At 34.9% G+C, this 20,633-nt stretch overlaps 1 protein-coding gene across 1 annotated transcript in view; it reads right to left on the reverse strand.

Moving 5' to 3' along the window:
• Window positions 1–4,199: 4,199 nt before the first annotated feature.
• LOC149781698 (GTPase IMAP family member 4-like) overlaps window positions 4,200–20,633 on the reverse strand; it is a 63,258-nt gene continuing 46,824 nt past the window's right edge. The window contains exons 2-3 of the mRNA XM_089935784.1: window positions 7,362–7,418; window positions 4,200–5,901 (exon numbers count right to left, since the gene is read on the reverse strand). Of these exons, the coding sequence (XP_089791910.1) occupies window positions 5,120–5,901; window positions 7,362–7,389 (810 nt within the window). The 5' untranslated portion in view covers window positions 7,390–7,418 and the 3' untranslated portion in view covers window positions 4,200–5,119. The remainder of the gene's footprint in view (window positions 5,902–7,361; window positions 7,419–20,633) is intronic.

A 20,633-nucleotide genomic window follows, 5' to 3' on the forward strand; every position in this document is an offset into this window, starting at 1 on the left:
ATATATATATATATATATATATATATATATAGAGAGAGAGAGAGAGAGAGAGAGAGAGAGAGAGAGAGAGAGGATTTTATCATCCGTGCTGTAACATCTAGCACTTTCAAGTTGTATGTCGCGACCATTAGTTTTAGGCTGGAATCTTAATCATTTTAGCTCAATTTATTGAATTCAAGTGATTATATTCTACAGAAATCCAATAGTGCTCTGATAACATCCATGGATAGAGACTGAAATGTATAGTTTATTCAGACCTGGAATTACATTTCTGTGACTCAACAAAAGACTTCTGGCATATCACTAGGAACTATAACAGACACATCAGCGCCGTCAGTTTTGGGATTTATTCTGTAATTTGACTGAGTTTCATTCAGGACTTTAAATTATAAGGACTTGGGTCTGTAATTCTTTGATTATTTTGAGATTTAATTTGCAGTACCGTAAACTCATTTTTCTCATTTTCACTTTGTATTGTAGGGAAAAAACTATTTGTTAAACTTCACAAAGCTTATTGTCTTTCACTCTTTTCTGTTACTTATTTTAAGAGCATAGACTCCTGACAAAGTCATTCATGGGGCGTGGGTATACAAATATCAGTATTGTCTTAATTAGTAAGGCAATCATGGGATGTGGCGACACAAATATCATGTATAATTTAACAAGGCATCAAAGGAGTGTCGTTATACAAATTTAATTATTGTATTACTTAACAAGGCATTCGTGAGGTGTCGCGATACAAAAATCATTATGTATAATTTAATAAGGCATTCATGGGGTGTCGGCATACAAATATTATTATATTATATTACTTAACAAGGTATTCGTGGGGTGTCTGGATACAAATATCATAATGTATTACTTAACAAGGCATTCGTGGGGTGCCGGCATACAAGTATTATTATATTATATTACTTAACAAAGCATTCGTGGGGTGTCTGGATACAAATATAATAATGTATTACTTAACAAGGCATTCGTGGGGTGTCGGCATACAAGTATTTCTATATTATATTACTTAACAAGGCATTCGTGGGGTGTCGGGATACAAATATCATTATGTATAACTTAACCAGGTATTCTTGGGGTGTCGGGATACAAATAGTATTATATTACTTAACAAGGCATTCTTGTGGTGTCGGGATAAAATAGTATTAAATTACTTAGCAAGGCATTCATGGAGTGTCGGGATACAAATATTAACAAGGCATTCATGGGTTGTCGAGATAAAAATGTCATTATTTTATTACAGTAGTATAGAGGGGTTGTATAAGGATATAATGGAAAACCCAGTCAAAAAAAGTCGTGGGGCTGAATAGGGACAATGATAATTTAAGATGGACAAAACCTGTGACTGTATAGATACAATAGGATTTGAACATGGATATATTGGAGTTGTATAGGGAGAAGCAAAGGTTGAGTTTATATAGGGACAATAGGAATGACGACCTCAGGGTACTGGATATTGGCAACAATGTTGCAAGTGGCTGACCTCAATTGGGGGAACAGCGGGGACAAAAAAGCTAGAATGCTTGGCGGGACGGGGCATAGAACTTGAGAGAACGCTTGGCGGGGCGGGACATATAAAACACAGTTAAACTTATACAAACAAACAAAACAAAAGCACAGACATTTACACATATACATGCACAAAATGGCACAGAGAATGACTATCTTTTCGAGGCAATATAATGGCCATCAAAGGGCCCTTGGGTTTTTATTTTAACACCATTCCGTTAGCATAGAGGGCATCTCACGGATTTTTTTCTCTTCCTCAAACTTCATCTGACCTCTAGATTGTATATTAAATAGAATCTCTTCAGACAGCCTTGCCTCTACAAACACATCCTTCTTTTCTAACGGGATGTATAAGTCTTTCTGGTGATTATTCATGATGATCAGACATGTATGCGATAGACCAGGTTGAACGCCATCGACGATACGAGGGTAACGATTCTACGTTTGTCTACATCTTGTGACAAGAACGGGTGAAGGGTATGATGTGAACCGAGGTTATTTATAGCGAAAGAGCGGATAGAAACGAATTGCGTTTTTTCACCAATCCAAACACGCGTAACAAAATTTAGACACACGTGGAGTCTGTCTTCCAAACCGAAGAGAGCTGCCAGTGATGTCACATTCCCTATGTAGATACACTAGCGTCTGTGTGCAGTGAATGCATGCAACAAAGTTTTCAAACATGACAGAAACTAAAATGACCATTAATTGGGGTTCACCAGCCATGGAGACGAGAAGTGATGGAATATCAGCGGTAACCAACGCCAACACAGTTCTTCCTTCAGAAGGAACAGTAAGAAGAAGTAGAGGAGAAGGAACAAAGTCTACGAGAGGAGGAGGATTGTGAAAATCAAGCGGTGACGGTACTCTTAAACATTTTGGCAGAGTTAAGTAGTCTGAAACAAATGTAACAGACTTCTTTAATACAACACAAGAGAAAAAGACCTATCCGTGCCAAACAGCCCAACCCCATTCACACACCTAATAAGCATTAATTACCCACCATAGTGATTTATACCGAATCATCGGCAGGAGCTGTTCCAGAAGTAGACCTTGGCCGTGGCAAAGATATAAGGCAGTTAAAGCTGATTGTTTCTCTTTACTGAGTCTATTTATTAAAAATAGATTTTAGAAAACACCCAACGGTTCATTTCACAGCCGCCAACTTCTCTTGAAAATTGACAGAATTAATTTTGTCAAAATCAATTAAAACTCAAAATCCCTTTTTTTACCATGATGTACGTGTGTGAGTGCGTAAGTGTAGATCCTTGTCATTATAAAAATCAAAACTAAGAGATGCATATGTTTTTCTTTCTGGTTTATTCTGGTACAAATGTACAATCCAATGTCACAGCACAACACTTTAAAAATTTCATTAGTTTCTTCTGTGTCTTTTCACTCTCTCCTTTTTTGGAATTTCTTCACTGTCTCGGGTGTTTCCTTTTCCTCTTCTTCCTCACTTTCTTCTCGTTTTATTTTCTTCTCTTTCTTAATGTGTTTGGGTTCTTCCTTGTTGGAGGTACCTTTTCTTTTTCTTGTTCGGGACCCCTCTCTGACACCTGATCCTGTTGTTTCTTAAGACAATCTGGAGACCAATATCATTTCTCTTGACAATGATAACAGGTATCTTTACTTTTGTCTCTTTTTTCGCTTATCTTGCTTTGACGTTGTGGACATTCAGAAGACCGATGCCTTTTCTTCTTACAGATATAGAAAGTATCTTGAATTTTATCTCGAAAGGAGAGGGATTAGTCCATCGGGTGCCCTGAATTAAACCTTCGCATGACACCTCGCAAAGCTCCGATCAGAAGTTAGATCTGTGATGGCTCTTCCATTTTTTCTATCATAGCTCGGTAGTAATGCACAGTGATGAGTGGTACATTCAACATTCTACGAATGGACCCAAAACTGAAAAGGCCGTAAAAATTTACACAATTCTCACTTGTATAGTGTTTATTAAAGTTATTTTTACCATCATAGAAAATCTGATTGCTGATTGGCAGGTTTGTCAGCAAAAACATTATTATTTTAATTAAATATTTTGTCGTTGCTTTTTTATTATTATCTTTTTATTGTATTGTTTCGTTTTTCTTTCTTCTTGTTTCTCTTCAAACATAAATTCAATTATTACAACAAAACATGGGTAGAAACATAAAAGAGCGATCGAGAATCGCAAATGCTTTTCTTCAAAGGAATAGAATTAATTTTTCGACCTAAGTCATTAATGTTTAAAACTCACTCAGATGTGGCCAGCTGAGTATTGCACATTTAAATCTCAGAAGTGTCAATATTATTTCACGACCACATAAATTCACAATTTTGCAAAAGTCTTACAAATCCATCTCAGGAAACAGCCAAATAGTTCTAAAGTTCTTATAAATAACCTAACAATAAACTAAACTACAAATATGAATGTTCTATAGTTAGGAGCGAAAAACTATATACCCCATATACGTTGTAAGATCGAAAGTTGTAAATTGTTGCACCACAATAATAATTAGCTTTGCAGCATAAATGGTACGCGTCCATAGTTTCGGGTGTCTACCTTTTTCTGTTCAGTAACACTTGTGATTATCGTTAGGATTTTAATAAAGCTGCTGTTTTCAGACATATCAGGTGAAAGATAAGAGATGGCGGAACTTAGTGCTGGTTACCTCTTTTATAACAAATATCAAATACGATATTGTCAAAATATTTATTGTAAAAGCATAGCAAAGCAGCTAATTCTGTTTTTAGTCTGTTACAAGTCTAGAAAACCAACCAAACGATGAGAAACGTTTGGACAGATATCTTCATCGACTAAACTATCAAACAAGAGTCATTTATAAAATGCAAAGCCAAAGAGACAGACACAAGGAAATGGTTAGCTTATCTAAAGGCATCAGAAAAATGTAATAATGATTGCATGAATTGTTCCACGAGACAATGAGATTATCAAAATGAAAGAGTGTGTAAGAAGGTGCAGAGGAACCTGCTTTTATAATCACTGCCGTTAAACATCTCTTGATGAAACAAAGTGCCGTCGTCAATCTCTATCTGCGTATAATGCATGCATTTATTCTGATACTTTGTAAAATGATTTTATTAACTAAGTTATGGTCAACACTAGTAGGTCATGGATTGGATCCACTGTTACTCCCTACACAAACTATTCAAACGAAATAAACAAATCACTAGTTTATCTCCGAAACCAACTTCCAATGGCTCCAATGGCAGTTCCAATACGGCCCGTTACAACATCAAAGGCGAATCCAGCTCCTTCCTTTACTACATTCTTCGCCACTTCACTGAAATCTTTACTTTCCGGAACCGCTTCTCTTGCTTTGCTTCTATCCTCGATGATTGTGGTGCGAAGATCGTGTACTACTTTCTTATTAATCTCTTCCATTTTTCGTTCATGTTCCTCTTTAGCTTTCTCTTTTTCCTTGCGTTCTTTCTCCAGTTTTTCTTTCAAAGACGTCATTTCTTCGTGATGCTTTGCCTCCAACTTTTTCATCTGTGCTGCACGAGCATCATTCTCAAGTTTTTCTTTTTCTTTTAATTGTTTCTCCTGCTCAAATTTCTCCATTTCTTCTTGAAGTTTCTTTTCCAATACATTTTCTCATTCTTCGAATCGTTTTGCTTTCTCTTGATACTCATCCTCGAGCGACTTTTTCTTTCCTTCGAACAGTTTTTCTACTTCTTGTTGAATTTTGGGGATGCGCTTTCTAAAGGCTTCCTCTGCCGCCTTGAACTTCTCTTCCGAATAGTAGCCACCATCATTTGTTTTGATAATTTCTTCTATCAGTTTGAACAATTCATTGATCTGCTTTTTAAGTTGTTTCTTTTCAGCTCTACTCTCTACAGCAATTTTCTTTCCTCCAAATTTCAAGAACTTGGTTACGAATTCACTGGGCAGGGCAGAAAGGCAATCGTCAGTCGTTGTTCCTTTCCCCATGCTTGCTTTATGCGTGAAGACAACGATCACATATTTGTAGATTTCTTCACCGAAGAAAGCGCAAAACTCGTCCAAAGTGTCAATGTTTTCTTGAGTAAATCGGTCATCGCCACGGATAACTAAACAAAATGCATGTGGACCAGGCGCCGTCATGGCAGTGCATTTACAAAGCTCTTCAATTATTTTATGCGGCTCTCTTTTCGTGTCCATTAGTCCTGGTGTATCAAGTACGACGATGTCCTTCCCGTCCTTTCTCTTCCTTTGTCCAACCTGACAGTGTGTGGTTTTGGACTGCATCTGGACACCCTCATTTTTAAAAAATTGGTCACCTAAGATTGCATTTCCAAGAGTGCTTTTTCCTGTGCCAGTTTTACCAATCAGAATGATTCTTCTTTCTTCGTTTCTTTGGTAGTTATCAACTTCCTTGTAAATGTTGGCAGATTCTCCTGCAAAATACATAACCTGTAGTTAACTAACACTGTTACTTGTTCCGACGCCGTGTATTTGCCTCGCATGGAATATACAGACTAGTTCTTTTCCAGAAGGCTCAGGTCAAGAGTATAACTTTTGATTCAAGGAGATATCTATATAGGGGTGTACCCTTCGGAACGAAATCTACATTGTTAGCTAGTTATATTGCATCAAGCGTTGCACATATGATGCATATATTGTGAAATTTTGAACCTTGAGATCAAATGTGTAAATTGCCTCTTCATATATCTTTATCATCATTAACTTGTATGGTTTTCTTTGTGGTGATGTTTGTACGTAACATTATTGAAAATATGGTCGATTTTTGCCTTGTTTTAAGAAAGTCACTTGCTTTTGTGTTATTTAAGATCAAGCACCTCTGTATTGTATGACAAACTGAAGTACTTGTTTTTCCTGTGTTGATACAGTTTGTGTACACTTTGCTATCATCACTGGAACAAGAGGCAACGCAACCTTAAAGTAAGACAATCAAAGTAAGACAATCATGATGTCATCCGCCAACCATAATGTCGCCATATATGCTATTCTATTAACATCCCAGATGACAATACACGTATAACGTCAATGTGTACGTTAGTGTTCCAGATTCTCGTCGTTACCTAAGCGCATATATTAATAATTGTGTTTGAAATGAAATACGCCTATGCTTTCTTAAATGTTTACATATTAATTATGTAATATAAATATAGTATATACAGCAGAACAATCCACTCTAAAACTGGCTTGTTCTTTGACAAGTAATTAGTTTTCATCCACCCATTCGTTTATCCTATTATTCAATACCGATGCAAATTAAAGCCTCTGTAGATGGAGAGTTCATTTATATTACATTTCATCATAATTGGTAGAATGATAGCCATGCCGTTGACCAATATTCAAGACAATATCAAACATCGAATAGTTTAAATAATATTCATAATATTTGGTGCAATTATGCCAATGAGTAAATTAAATTAGGACTTTCATTACAACAGTAACATATTATTATTATCATTATTATTATTATTATTATTAACCGCTCCGGTTTCCTTATGGTTAGAGCGTCCGTCTCGGATGCGGGAGGTCGTGCGTTCGATCCCCGGCCTAGTCATACCAAAGACTTACAAAAATGGTACTAACAGCTGCCTAGCTTGGCGCTCAGCATTAAGAGGTTAGTGTTAGGAATGATCACACTGCAGACATCGTAGCGATATGACTGAAAAATTGTTAAAGCTACGTTAAAATGTCAAATCACACACACACACAGTATGATTATTATTATTGCAATTACTTTCAAAAGTCGCAGAAATACCACCAGTGAGTGCTTAATATTGATATTAAGGCCCTAATTTAAGAACTAAAGAAAGTTAGTTTGACGAGATAATTTGATCATCCATTGTTAAATTCAACATGGGAAACATATCGTCTTACTCACCAGATGATTTCGATACGCTTTGCCCCATGTTCCAAAGGAAATTGTAGATTTTATCACCTGGAAAATAAGTAAAAATATATCAGTTATATAAGAAATCTTTAGCATGTATCATATTATTAAGAACTTTGTTTCGATAAATATATTAATAGTCGCAATACCTATGTTCAGGGATGCATAATAAATATGAAGGATATGTTTTGCATATTTAATTTCGTATTTTGCACTTCACCTCTGTCCGAGATTGAGGGCAGAGTTGTAGATTTTCCTCGTAACAATTTAGTTCAAGGTCTAACCTTGTTTACGAGTTTCGTTTATTAACAAAGCGAACATACTGACAATATTAAAGGAAATTTCCATTGGAAATAATCAACATCCAGGGCACTTGATTGTATCAGGTGGCAGTCTGTATATAAAGAACGAACTGAAACCTGTAATCGCTCCTGTTTTAAGCTCCGTCTGTGGAATCATTTACTATTGTGTTCAGGTACAATTTGAGAGGAATTGCTTACTTAAATAATATATTTGAAATACTAAGTGCTCATTTATATTATGAACTAAAAACTAATTTGGGAGTAGTGTTCCTCCATTCAAAGATATTTTAGCCAATATAATTGAGATACATCAACACTACTGGTACAACAGCGCATTCAAGACTCTTGGTACATCAACACATTCAAGACTATTGGTGCGCTTGCATGTTCAAGACTAATGGAATTCATTCGGAACACTCTATAGTTTTGGAATTTTAATAGAACATTTAGTATTATTTGGGAAAATAATTGCTTGTTGAATTTTACTCGACATGTTGGTTTCCATTCTTTCTGTTACTTAGTTTAAGACCTTAGAATCGACACTAAAAATAAATTGATTTCCGTTCCGGGATATGAATTTGTTTGAAACATTTCAGAGATATTACAAATTGTCTATAAAATTTTAGTTGACTTTGTTTAGGAATTTTTATTATTCTTGGTATCGATTTTAATTTCACTATTTAAGAAATCTGTAATGAAACTAGCAAGCACCCACAATGTTCAATTTTATGTATGTGTTGCTTGAGCTTCCCAGACATTATAAAACATAGGAAGTTAAAAAATCTTAAACATGAACGAAATAAAGAATATTTTGCTTAGGCTTTTTATTGAAAAGGAAATTCTGGATGATAGAGTTTTGTGCAACATTCGTAAGTTCAAAACCACCAGATGGAATTAGAACTTTAGCTTCAGTAAGAAATGATGGAAATGCAGAGAGAATATTTTGAGAAAGACGAAAACTAATGCAGATGAACAAAGACAAAGAGGAAAACCAAATGCGAATGCACAGAGAGAGAGATAAAAAAAATAAGAAAGGCAATTACAAATCGGGAGAGACGAAAAGGAGAGAGAGAGAGAGCAAACAAAGAAAGGGAAATGCTATATGGAGTAATAGTATTAGAACTGGCCGACAGAACACTCCCCCCTTACATAGAAGTTTAGGTTTTGATGTTACGATAAATATTAGGTTAGTACCCATAAAGAGAAGTAAATAAATACTTTCCTAGCTTTGAGCAAATTGCTGACAATTTGAAATGGCCAAGAGAGCACTGTAATTTGTTATTGGCTAAGCTCGTGAAGTCCTAGTTTCGGTACTACAAAGTGTTGATTATGATGTTGTTAAGGAATATATCTTGAAGGGTTATAATTGGTACCTCGAGCATTTCGACAAAGGTTTAGGAATTGGACAAAAACAACGGACAAACCCTTTTAGAATTTGCAAAGGAAAAAGAGCAACTATTGAATAGGTGGTGCTCAGTCAAGAAGGTGGATCAAAATTACAATAATTTCAGGCGGCTCGTATTAGTTGAAGATGTCAATAACACCTATAGTAATGTCAAGACCTATGTTAGTGAGCAATATTGGAACACTCTGGAAAATGCCTCATCGAACATCTGATGACTATTCCTTAATAAACACGGTTTGATTTTTCAATACGTCTTCCTCTCAGCAGTTTTTGGTATAAACAAAATCATCTAGTCTCATAAGTAGTTCTAATTCTAAATCTGAGACATGATTTACAAACGAAACGTCCGATAAGAAGGATAAGAAATCCTTATTTCTTCCTAAGTGTACTTATTGTAAAAAGAAAGGACGCGTCATTTATGATTGCCACAGGTTGAAAAATAAGCAATAGAATAAAAAAACATGTCTTTCAAATGTTCTTATTTCAAAAGGTCAGAGTCATTGATATCAATACATTGATTGGGTAAAACAAACCCTGGTCTAATACTATTATGGAGAATTATGAATCATTAAAGTAGAAGAGTTCTATATCACGTATTGCTGATTCTGCCAAGCCTGTCCCTATTAAAACGTTAAGGAACACTGTAACATAAACCAGTCTTTTGTTGTCAGGCACTTTGCTTTTGTCTGCGAAGTCTTATTCTAATGAAAGTTCTTATTCAAAGAGTAGCATGCTGAGTTGTTAAAGTTCCTCTCAAATGTGTCAATTTCAAATCAGACTGTCTCTGGCCTGTCGGAACAGTGAGTTCTTTCCCTACTGAAGATATTATTACAGACAATGACCTGCCTCGAGATAATGTATTTATCGCAGTGATTCTCTTTTCACTATCCGTTCTTTTTATTCTAATCAGGGTGAAAAACGACAATCATTCGCTGTCTAACAAGAACGCGATCCTGAAATCACATAGTTCTTTCAGAAGGGTATTAGCGAAGTTAAAGTCACTGTTGACGTCAGTGAGCCCGTGTGTGAAAAATAGGATCCTTAGGATCAAATGAAGACCACCTTAGATACCCGCTGGTGACGATTTTGGCCAATGAATTATCAAATTGTTGTTCCCAGGTCATATCTATAGGAAATTCTTATTATAACCCATGAAAGTCCCTTGGCTTGCCTTTTTTAGGACTAAAAAGACTGGCTGTTTATACAGTAGATTGTCCATCTAGAAACTGTTAACGCATCAATATGTATATGATTTTTAATTGAGGGAACTGATGGAAGATATGATGTTCGTCTTCCAGAAAGTTCACGTTGACACCTCAGATAAAACTTTGGGCATGCACATTAAAAGGCAATGAGAAAATGAGCCTTTTATTTTGACATGATAACTGTCATTGTTCACAGGTCCCAGAAGGGGCCCAAGGTTACTGCGTGTTCTGAATCACTTGCCTTTACAGATCATTACCATTTCATCTGTCCGCGTGGGTTTGATTCTTGGGCTTGGCCAATATGGATATGTGAGAAAGCTTGTCATTATCTTCCAGTGGGTCAGTGGTTCTTAGTAGGGATTTTCCGTGTTATTCCTCCATCAGTTATCCTGGCCGCCACGTATAGCTAGCTTATCGTGCAATGAAACATGGCGTTGAACCCAACCAACAATTACCCACTAGAAATAAAGGATCCCTCTATTATTTTGAAGAAAAAAAAGTGTCTTTCAGTTATTCAACTTTCTGTATGATTTCCAGGAAATATATTAGAAACTCGCTTTTTTTACTGGATCTTTGCAATGATTATTAATTTCTCATTAGATTTGTATCGGGTGTGAAAAGGAAAGTGGAAATGATATGTGTATTGCATTTAACGATGATTCATGAAATCTTTCACATTCATATGGGAAGGATGTGAAAATCTAAGCCAGAATATATAATTTCTGTTTAATGCTATACTAGTTCAAATTTTTCCCTGGGGTTACATTTTCCCTAACTGCGCCATCCCTTCTCTGCATCGACGGAAGAACGTCACGTACGAAGAGTCAAACATGTCAACCCTTATCATAGGATAGATTTATCAGCTCGAGTAATTTCGCAATAACTTTGCCGGTTGGGTGCGAATAGTAAAAACCAACTAGTCAAGTAATCATCAAGGGCATTAATTAATGTTAAGCATTAATAACATTTATTAATGAGTTCAAAACTGTAAAAAAATTGAACCAAAAATTGTTATAGATAAATTAAATTGAAATGTATAGTCAAGAAAGTTGCACCCAAAATATATTTGTATGAAAGTCGAAAAATCATTCTACTTTCTGTACGCTTTCTTTGAACAAAATAAACAGGTCCCAACTACTCAGTCACTACAATGACTCACTATGTGTTACGTCAATGCATGCACAACAAGTGTTCGCTTCTGTAAAATATGGCAGCGAACATACCAAAATGGCCAATATACTTATAGCAATGTTTACTTTTGTTTGGTTCACTACGGGCTTATTGCTTAAGTTCTTTAAGTACTCTCAAAACTTGTGCAACACCTCCACAACATCTTACTCCCTAATACATGTCGTAGAGCCGCATAAAAACTTGTTTCAATATATACTTTGCAGGTAAGTATGTGCATTGCAAAAGTAACTGAAAGCCAAGTCGACGTTCAACTTCTTTTAGTTATACGAAATGAAACGGGAGCCAATTCTTTAACTATGTAATTGTTGTACGAACATAAATACTCTGGCATTATCAGGGCCGGCGCCAGACCCGTCCAGACTACCGGGCGCCCTAGGCAAGGTTAGATTCTGGCGCACCTCCCCCACCCCCACCCCGGAAAATATCAATTTCAAAATTTACAAACAATATTTTTTTTTTTAATGCGCCCTCTGAAATCAGCGCCCTAGGCGGCTGCCTAGTTTGCCTATATGGTAGCGCCGGCCCTGGGCATTATAGGTATACCAATAACACTATCGATTTTGGTTGCTGCTTTGCTTTCGTTTTATTAGCTTTTGTAATCATTAGGTAATAATAGCTTTAGCGATTGTAGGTCTTAAGGACGATTAGTGTATTCGCTTAATGAGTAACTTTCCAGTAGAATGTTATTATTATTATTATTATTATTTGTGCCAACAGGACAAGAAACATCAACATGTTCGAATCACGCTTGGAAGATTATGGACTGTTATATAACATATAAAAACCAAGCGATGCAATGCTCTCTTATCAAGTTTGTATTAACGCGTTTTTGTCAATTTTACTTTTCCTAATTTAAATTTTCTATGAACATAAGTCCACAAAAATACACAGACACAAATAAAAATACTCATATTTTATGTTATTAGCGAGAGACCGTACGTATGTAAATAGTGAAAGTTTCATAGATTGGAGAGAGAAATGAGAGTCAGAGAAAGAGTTGGTGTTCATTCAATAAATTTCAACTAATTTTTACAAAAGACGAATTAGTGGGTAATTATAGAGCTGTAGCAGACAAATATGCATAGGCCTGCTTCTTGACAAACACATATTATAATGTCACTCACACTACATATACCCGGCGAGGTTCGTGTGTGTGTGTGTGTGATTAGGGTTTTTAACGTAACTCTAATAATTGCCCAGTCGTGTCGCTACGATGTCTGCAGTGTGGCAGTTCATAATGATATTTAGCACTGAAGTATCACGCCGCATACATATAGCATCATGTCCCACCCGCTCACATTATCCTGACACCATGCCGACCAGTCCTAGCACTAACCTCATACTGCTGAGCGCCATGCGAGGCAACTGCTAGTACGATTTTTGTACGTCTTTGATATGACTCGCCGCGGTTAGAACCCGCATCCGAGGCGGACGATAGTTCTTTTTGAACTGCGTTACATTGTAAGCTGTGCACTTATTTATCCGGTAACTCCCTTTACATGGCATACGCCTTGTACTTGGCAGACCGGATCATATCATATACCTGGAAAAGAAGCCTGATTACACAAACTATCGTATACAGTGTAAATTAGCCTAGGCAGCCCAATTATACAAAAATGGTGTTGTTGTTGTAGGGTTTAACGCCATTTTCAGGACATGATAGACTATACATGGCGGCCAGTATTAATGGTGGAGGAAGAACCCGGGTAAACCCTGGAAAGAACCAGCGACCCACGAGAAGCTACTGACAAGCTTTCTCTCATACCCACATTGGCTGAATCCGACATTCGAACCCACGCAGACAGAGGTGAGATGGCAATGATCCGTAACGGAGAGCGCTTTAGACCACTCGGCCACTCAGATGAATTAAAATGTAAAACTTGCATTTGCATGCATGAATATTTTTTTTTTTGTAGAGACGACTCATGTGCCCTTGGTGATCTGCCATTTCAGTATTGTGGACCGAACGCATGTGTGTATGAGTCGGCGATGAGACTTTCAACAAACTTGTGTGTATGTGTACAATTTTGACAGGTGTGTTTGGAATATAAAACACCCGTCTCCAACGATTAACCACCAGGGTGGGTTCTTTTAAGGCGTGATATATGTATAAAACGTATCACCCACTATATATATATATATATATATATATATATATATATATATATATATATATATATATATATATATATATATATAAATTTTAAATTTTATTTGTGCTTGATACGCCGACTTAGAACATTGAAACCAAGCGGTTTAAACCAAGAAGACTTGAAAAGATAGCCATGCACAAATAAAATTATCTTTTGCAGCGGACACATTTTCTTTTAAATAATTATCTAAATTTACTGTACAGCCTATAATTACTACTATAACAATGCAGTATCCGGGATATAATTTGCGCTTATATAAATTAACATAAAATAGCATGTCGTTCTTTCTAATCGTCTTCTAGGTCAATACAAATATGTTTCAGCATCCACAACAAGTTGAAATAAACTAGTTGAAAAATAATAAATTTAAAGGTTTAATTCCTGTAGGAACAGCCATGTAAAGTTTTGCAAACACAACGGTGTTTCTGTTTTCGGTCTACGTTTTGTATTTGCCTTTGAAACAGACTCATTAAAACTTGAAAACCCTCAGACTCATTAAAAGTTGAAAACCCTCAGGCTAGGTAGATGCTAATATTGCACTGTTCATTGTCAGTTTATATATATATATATATATATATATATATATATATGGAGTGAGAGAATTTAAATTGGAAATGTGTGCGTGTGTGTGTGTGTATTTTCTTGAGAATACCGAAACTGAACCTCAAGATGAATTACAACTCTTCACATCTTTCTCAGCAGTAATCACTTTGCTCAGATAATCATAGGACAAAACATTTTTTTCAATACTGACCTCGTAATAGGGCCATAATGCCTCCCCTGTGGCCTTGTATAACAAACACTTCACTCAGTCAGAAAATATATTGAAAAAAGTGTATTGTAGAGAAAGGTAATCCCAAGATGCAAGTCATTGTTAATTGGAAAATTCTGTCATACTTTTGTTCTAGAATATTCCGAACTTAAAAGCTATATCAACATCTTGTTTACAAATTACAAACATGCACATAAGTTAGCTATGTAAACATGTTATCCACCAATGAATGTACAATCCACAAATAAGGACAGAAATTAAGCACACAACATAGATATACATTTCAACATTCGTCGAGTCTCATTTAATAATGGTACGTCTATTATTTACAGCAAACTGTTGAAGGCATTCCAGAAGAAAAAAAAAGGATTTAAATTTCAAAATAAAAAAATGCAATTAGTTTCGTTTCGCAATTAATACATGCTTTAGTTAGGGAAAGCTTGAATGTTTTGTTGATAATAAACTAAATTGGAGATTTTGAGAATCCTGATATAGCAATCAATCGATAAGGACAACCCATATATTTCTCACACAGCATCATCGTCTATTAGAACTAAGACCCAAAACAACATCAAAGTGTTTTCCCCCGACTTTGACAGGCGCGAAAGCAAAGTCGTCGCCCATCCAATGTCAATAGTTTCTTCCACATTTACATGTTTCTTCCACCACAAAAGACTGCATTATCCTGTATTATAATCCATCGAAATTACTTAGTACATGTCAAGAGTGCAAACCGACGTCAATATAAATAAAATATAAAGCACTTAGTTTAAATAGGACCTTGACATTCTTGATTTTGTTTTCGATGACACTGATTAAGTGATGGGGTTTCGAAGGATAAGTAGTTAGGCATTTCTTTCTGTCTATATGGCAGCATGTACACAGATCCTCTTGACAGAAATGTGTCCCTTGAATTATCCTATTCTTAGCATTATCTACATATCAATTACTTTAATTCAATTTACTCAGAGATCTACTATTCATATATTTAGTGCACTGCAGATATTTCAACTCTATCGTTCCATAGTCATTGATTAAATGTGGTACCTCTGTCTGTAACATTCTGTTTGATCATATCGTTGTACGGTTCGTATCGAAAACAATGGTCTGCTTGTATGATCTTTATGCAAAGGTAAAATATAAGGACAGGCCTTTACAGTAATCAGCAATGTTCTGTTCTGACAATCCCAGAGAAGTATTAATGCCTTAGTACTTCAGATGAGTTTCTTCCTTTTTGATTTTTCTTTTTCAATAGGTATGAGCTGGTTCTGTGAGAAACGTCGTCTTTCCGGCAAGCGTATTAGATTTATTCGATTTCAATATTTCGGAGTTTTATCTGAAACGTTTCTGATAATAATGCACTTTGTGGCAAAATAAAAAATCTACTATACAAATGTTTCAAAAGGTTAAGAATTATAAATAAAAATAACAAAAATATCGTGTTAGTGTATGATAATAGCATGTAACCTTTATTCAGTTAACTGAAATCATTACGTACAAATCTGATATACAACTATCGAAATATAGTTCCATTGTTTTGTGTTATAGCTTGTGTAATTAAATCTTAAAAGTTCATTAGCTAACCATGAGTCATTATCGGCGATGTTTTAATTGAGCATACACTTATAAATCATTTAATCACCATATTCACACCCTTCGACGCATAGAGCATATCAAAATGAAATAATACAATCGCTGGCTTTCTTCATTGGAGCAATTCATCAACACACATTCCACCACCGAATCACTTCAAATTTTAATGAACAAAAAGATTTACAAAAGTGTCAAGTTCTATTTAATGAATGGAAAACCTTTTAAAACAAAGAAAAAGACTAAGTCAATCGTATTAATTACAAACGAGTAAATAATTGTCTTTAGACTTAGAATCAAATTACAGCTCCATGGTCTTTAAAAAGTAATAGGAAAGAGTGACAACCAACAGGTTTTGCATAATTTAGCAAATCATTTATTTCCCTATAACACGAAGTGAAAAATTTAATTAAAAAAACATACGGTATTGCGAAATAAATCCCAAATAATCCTAGAATTTCAAATACATATCTTACTCATTGCAGTTTTGAAACAAAATTTAGTGGTATTCTACAATAAATCTAACGCTGGAAGTGTCGTAGTGAAGTGTCCGTATTCTTTTGTTGAATTACAATAAAACAATCCAACAATATATCCTTATTTGAAAATTTACTATAATTCCACATTTTTATTTCGAATAATGTTATTTTGCAAGCACCTTGTATTTCCAGAGAAGAATCGCTTGAATTAAATAATTTGAATAAATAAATTCCAGCCCAATGAAACGCTGTATACAAGAAAAATACAACTGATCCTGCTCAGATTTTAAAGCACCAATCGATAATTATTTACAGCGATAAGTCCTCTACCTGATCTCAGGTCACAATTAGCATTTTCTAAACGAAGACATTACCTATGGAAAATTTCCTTCTTGAAGGTTCCATATGTGTACAAGATCATATCTTAGTTATAATGAAAAGGTCTGTTACTAAAAGTATAACAAAGAACTTGGATAATACAATGTCATTGACTCATAGAAAGATAAATATGTTTACTTCTATTAAAAATCATAATAATAATCCCATACTCAAATAGGAAATATTATCTTGTATCAGTTCTTTACTGAAATGTTAAAAAGATCAATGATTCAGGTCAGGTATAAAATGAACTTGATTTTGGAAAAGGTCAAGTCGAAAACATAATTATCCTTAGCTTATAATGAAATTTAAAAAATAAAAAATACAAATAAAAAACAGTGCAAATTATATATACATAATAAATATTTGTTCGAAATGGTAAAAGCATACAAACCGGGTGGAATTAATTGTATCTCCTAACATGAACATGTAGCCAACGGGCTCAGAACAAAGAGGCAAGATGTCTACTTTGAAACTTTTATTGTTTATCTTCGCAAGATTATCACAATAAAATTTGATCTGCAACTATAAAGCCATTAGGCCATTCCGACAATTAATAGTACATGCGACTACTTTCTTTAAGAGAATATACGCAACCTGTATTCATTTCGAAGTACAGGAAATCAATTTCTAGACTACTCGCTATGGAAGTTGGGTAGAAATTTTATATGTACAGGACAGATATTTATGTAGAAAATTCTGGCGCAAGATCTTACGCTATTCGTGTAATACGAACTCTATATTTATGGTTGCATGGGATGGTTATGGAACGCCAGAGCTGTCGTAAGATGAGAATATTTAGTATATGCTGTGCTTTTGTACTTATATGATGTGCAAAGGTATTTATATGCTGTCCTTTTGTACTTAAATGCTATGCAAACTTCATTATATGCTGTGCTTTTGTACTTATATGATGTGCAAACTTCATTATATGCTGTGTTTTTGTACTTATATGATGTGCAAACTTCATTATATGCTGTGCATTTGTACTTATATGCTATGCAAACTTCATTATATGCTGTGCTTTTGTACTTACATGATGTGCAAACTTCATTATATGATGTGCATTTGTACTTACATGATGTGCAAACTTCATTATATGATGTGCATTTGTACTTATATGATGTGCAAACTTCTTTATATGAAACTTCATTATAATGAGATGGCCGATAGCTGCCGCCAGAATACAACATCAAAGTAACATGAATCTGTCATCATCTTGTTATTAGCAAGTGTGAATTTTATTCATGTCAAAATTAATTGCTTTTAGACTCCCTGTATCTGTCCAGCTAGAATGCCCCTATTTCAGATCCTTGTGTTTGAAAGCTAGCTTTAAATATTCAGTGTATCACATACCTACACATACTAATGTGAGCCTCAGTTTTATATATATATATATATATATATATATATATATATATATATATATATATATATAAAATTGTAGAAATTACACAGCTTTATACCACAGTAAAAAAAATCTGTTTATAGTATCAGTTAAGTTTAATATCAATAACAGTTCAATAGCAGTAAGTTCAATAACAATGCTCTCTTCAAAATCAATTTTGACAATTTGTTTTGTTTACATATCTTCAATAGGAAAATAAATATCAAGTTCGTTAATTGGATGGGGAGGTAACATAAATACGTAAGCCAAGTCGGCAGCTCATTTGCAGCCCAAGTTACGCATTTGATCTCCAATGCTCATCTAACTGTGACAGGCAGTGACCAACATGCCAACCTGTTTTCAAGTCTAACTCGAAGTAAATCTAAACCACATTATAAATTTAGCTTATGTATGAATTTATAAATGATATGCTTGTGATAATTAGATTCATGCTTTCTACCTTGAAAATTAGGGGGATGTCAAAATACGAAACTATCCAGTGAGACCTTGAGCTAACTCAATATACTAACTATGTAAGGCTGCCTCTGATTGGAGGTTGAATTCTTTGGCTGGATTTGCAACTTGCAAGGTTCGATATATCAACTCAAATTTGATTGGTAGTTTAATACTCTTGTAGAAATTTAACTTGTAATATGTAACCAAGATTGAATAAATGTAATTGAGGGCTGAATTCACAATAACTTAATTCTTTTAGCTGGGAATATTTGGTGTTAACTATTATTGGAAATGCTAATTGAATTTGATAAAACGCTCTTATTCGTTGGCAGATTGGAGATTGTTTGTTTGGTGTTGAGAGTCTATCCTAAATTTCTTTCCACTTTTGCCTTGTCCAGACAGACCAATTAAGAAGAGTGACACTCAAACATAAACACGGAACCGTAGTGGTACCATTCATACAGTTCAGAATCTCGACATCCCAGACTTAACCAGTCGCAAAAGCACCAGATGCATAGGCGACTTTAATTTTTTTTATCATTCATTCAATTCCATTAACTAGTAGTAATAACAAGATTTCAAGATGCCTGCTGTGGTAGCCATATTAAATATCGGAGTAACACCATTTTCGTTTACAACCGAGTAGACCATAGAATGAACATGTGTGCATAAAGTGTCATGATAATTCTCCAAATTAGATTACGATAAGTGGTGATAAGAAATATACTAATGGACAGACAACATGCCATCCCAAAAGCTCATCTTTTCTTTAATAACTTGAAGATAAGAAAGGAAATTATGCACATATAATAAACCTTTTGAAGACAAAAAAATCATTGCTCTCAATTAAAGGTTTTGAAAATATGCATAAGTAGTATTCATTTACTAGTTTGATTGCAGTTCAGCAACAAGATGACATTACACATGATTTATATATATATATATATATATATATATATATATATATATATATATATATATATATATATATATATATATATATATATATATATTCACAGGCGTCGAAATTACTGGTAGTCGTCTAGTCTAAGACTAGTACATTTTCTGTCCGACTAGTTTTTTACATAATTTCAATAGTTCAATGGCTAGTTCTCTTGATACCTGTCTGACAGTATGTTGTGTGAAGGACTAGTTAAATATTGAAAGATCAGCAGGACAAGTAAATTTCTCACTCTACTAGTCCTTATGGCTACAAAGAAGTTTGTTTCCAATTCTAAGCATGTATGTTGCTCATTTCAAATGAACGTCATGAATCAAATAATTTGAAATGATGAGACTTTTTAAAATGTATTTTCTGATTTTTATTTCCAAGTGAGCAGAAGTAACATTCTGTTTCAGATGTGTAAACAATCATTGCTTTATTTAAAATACAAGCTAAAATAATGATGGCCAGTAGGCAAATAGAAGAGAAAGGAGACCCCTGTCAGTGTTCTCAGCCGAGTTCTCATAAATGCCTAAGAAATGAGAACAGGTTGAAATGTAAACTATAGCACTCTACCAACCATGTAATAACTATTTTATGCTACTGCAATATACATGGGTGCATAATCAGTATCTGTTATTTTGTATTGTAATTTATATATACCGGCCCGGATTAAGGCCTTTGGGGGCCCTGTGCACAGCCAACATGGGGGCCCATAGCTATCCTGCCCTGTCCATATATATGGTTACAGTACTATTAACTATACTGCATGTGAAATCAGACGATACTATACAGTGTCCCTTGAGCCACGGGGGCCCTGCCTGTGAAATCAGATAATATACGGGCCCCTTGAGCCTCGGGGGCCCTGGCCATGTTGCCCATTTTGCAATATGGATAATCGGTCCTGTGTGTGTGTGTGTGTGTGAGAGAGAGAGATATATAATGATTTGTGTGTACGCATGACAAGTAAAAAAAAAGTATGCTGTTGAAATAAATTTTGTT

Source organism: Sinohyriopsis cumingii, chromosome 15 (assembly GCF_028554795.1).
Source record: "Sinohyriopsis cumingii isolate HCF-2022 chromosome 15, ASM2855479v2, whole genome shotgun sequence".
NCBI classification, from domain to species: Eukaryota; Metazoa; Mollusca; class Bivalvia; order Unionida; family Unionidae; genus Sinohyriopsis; species Sinohyriopsis cumingii.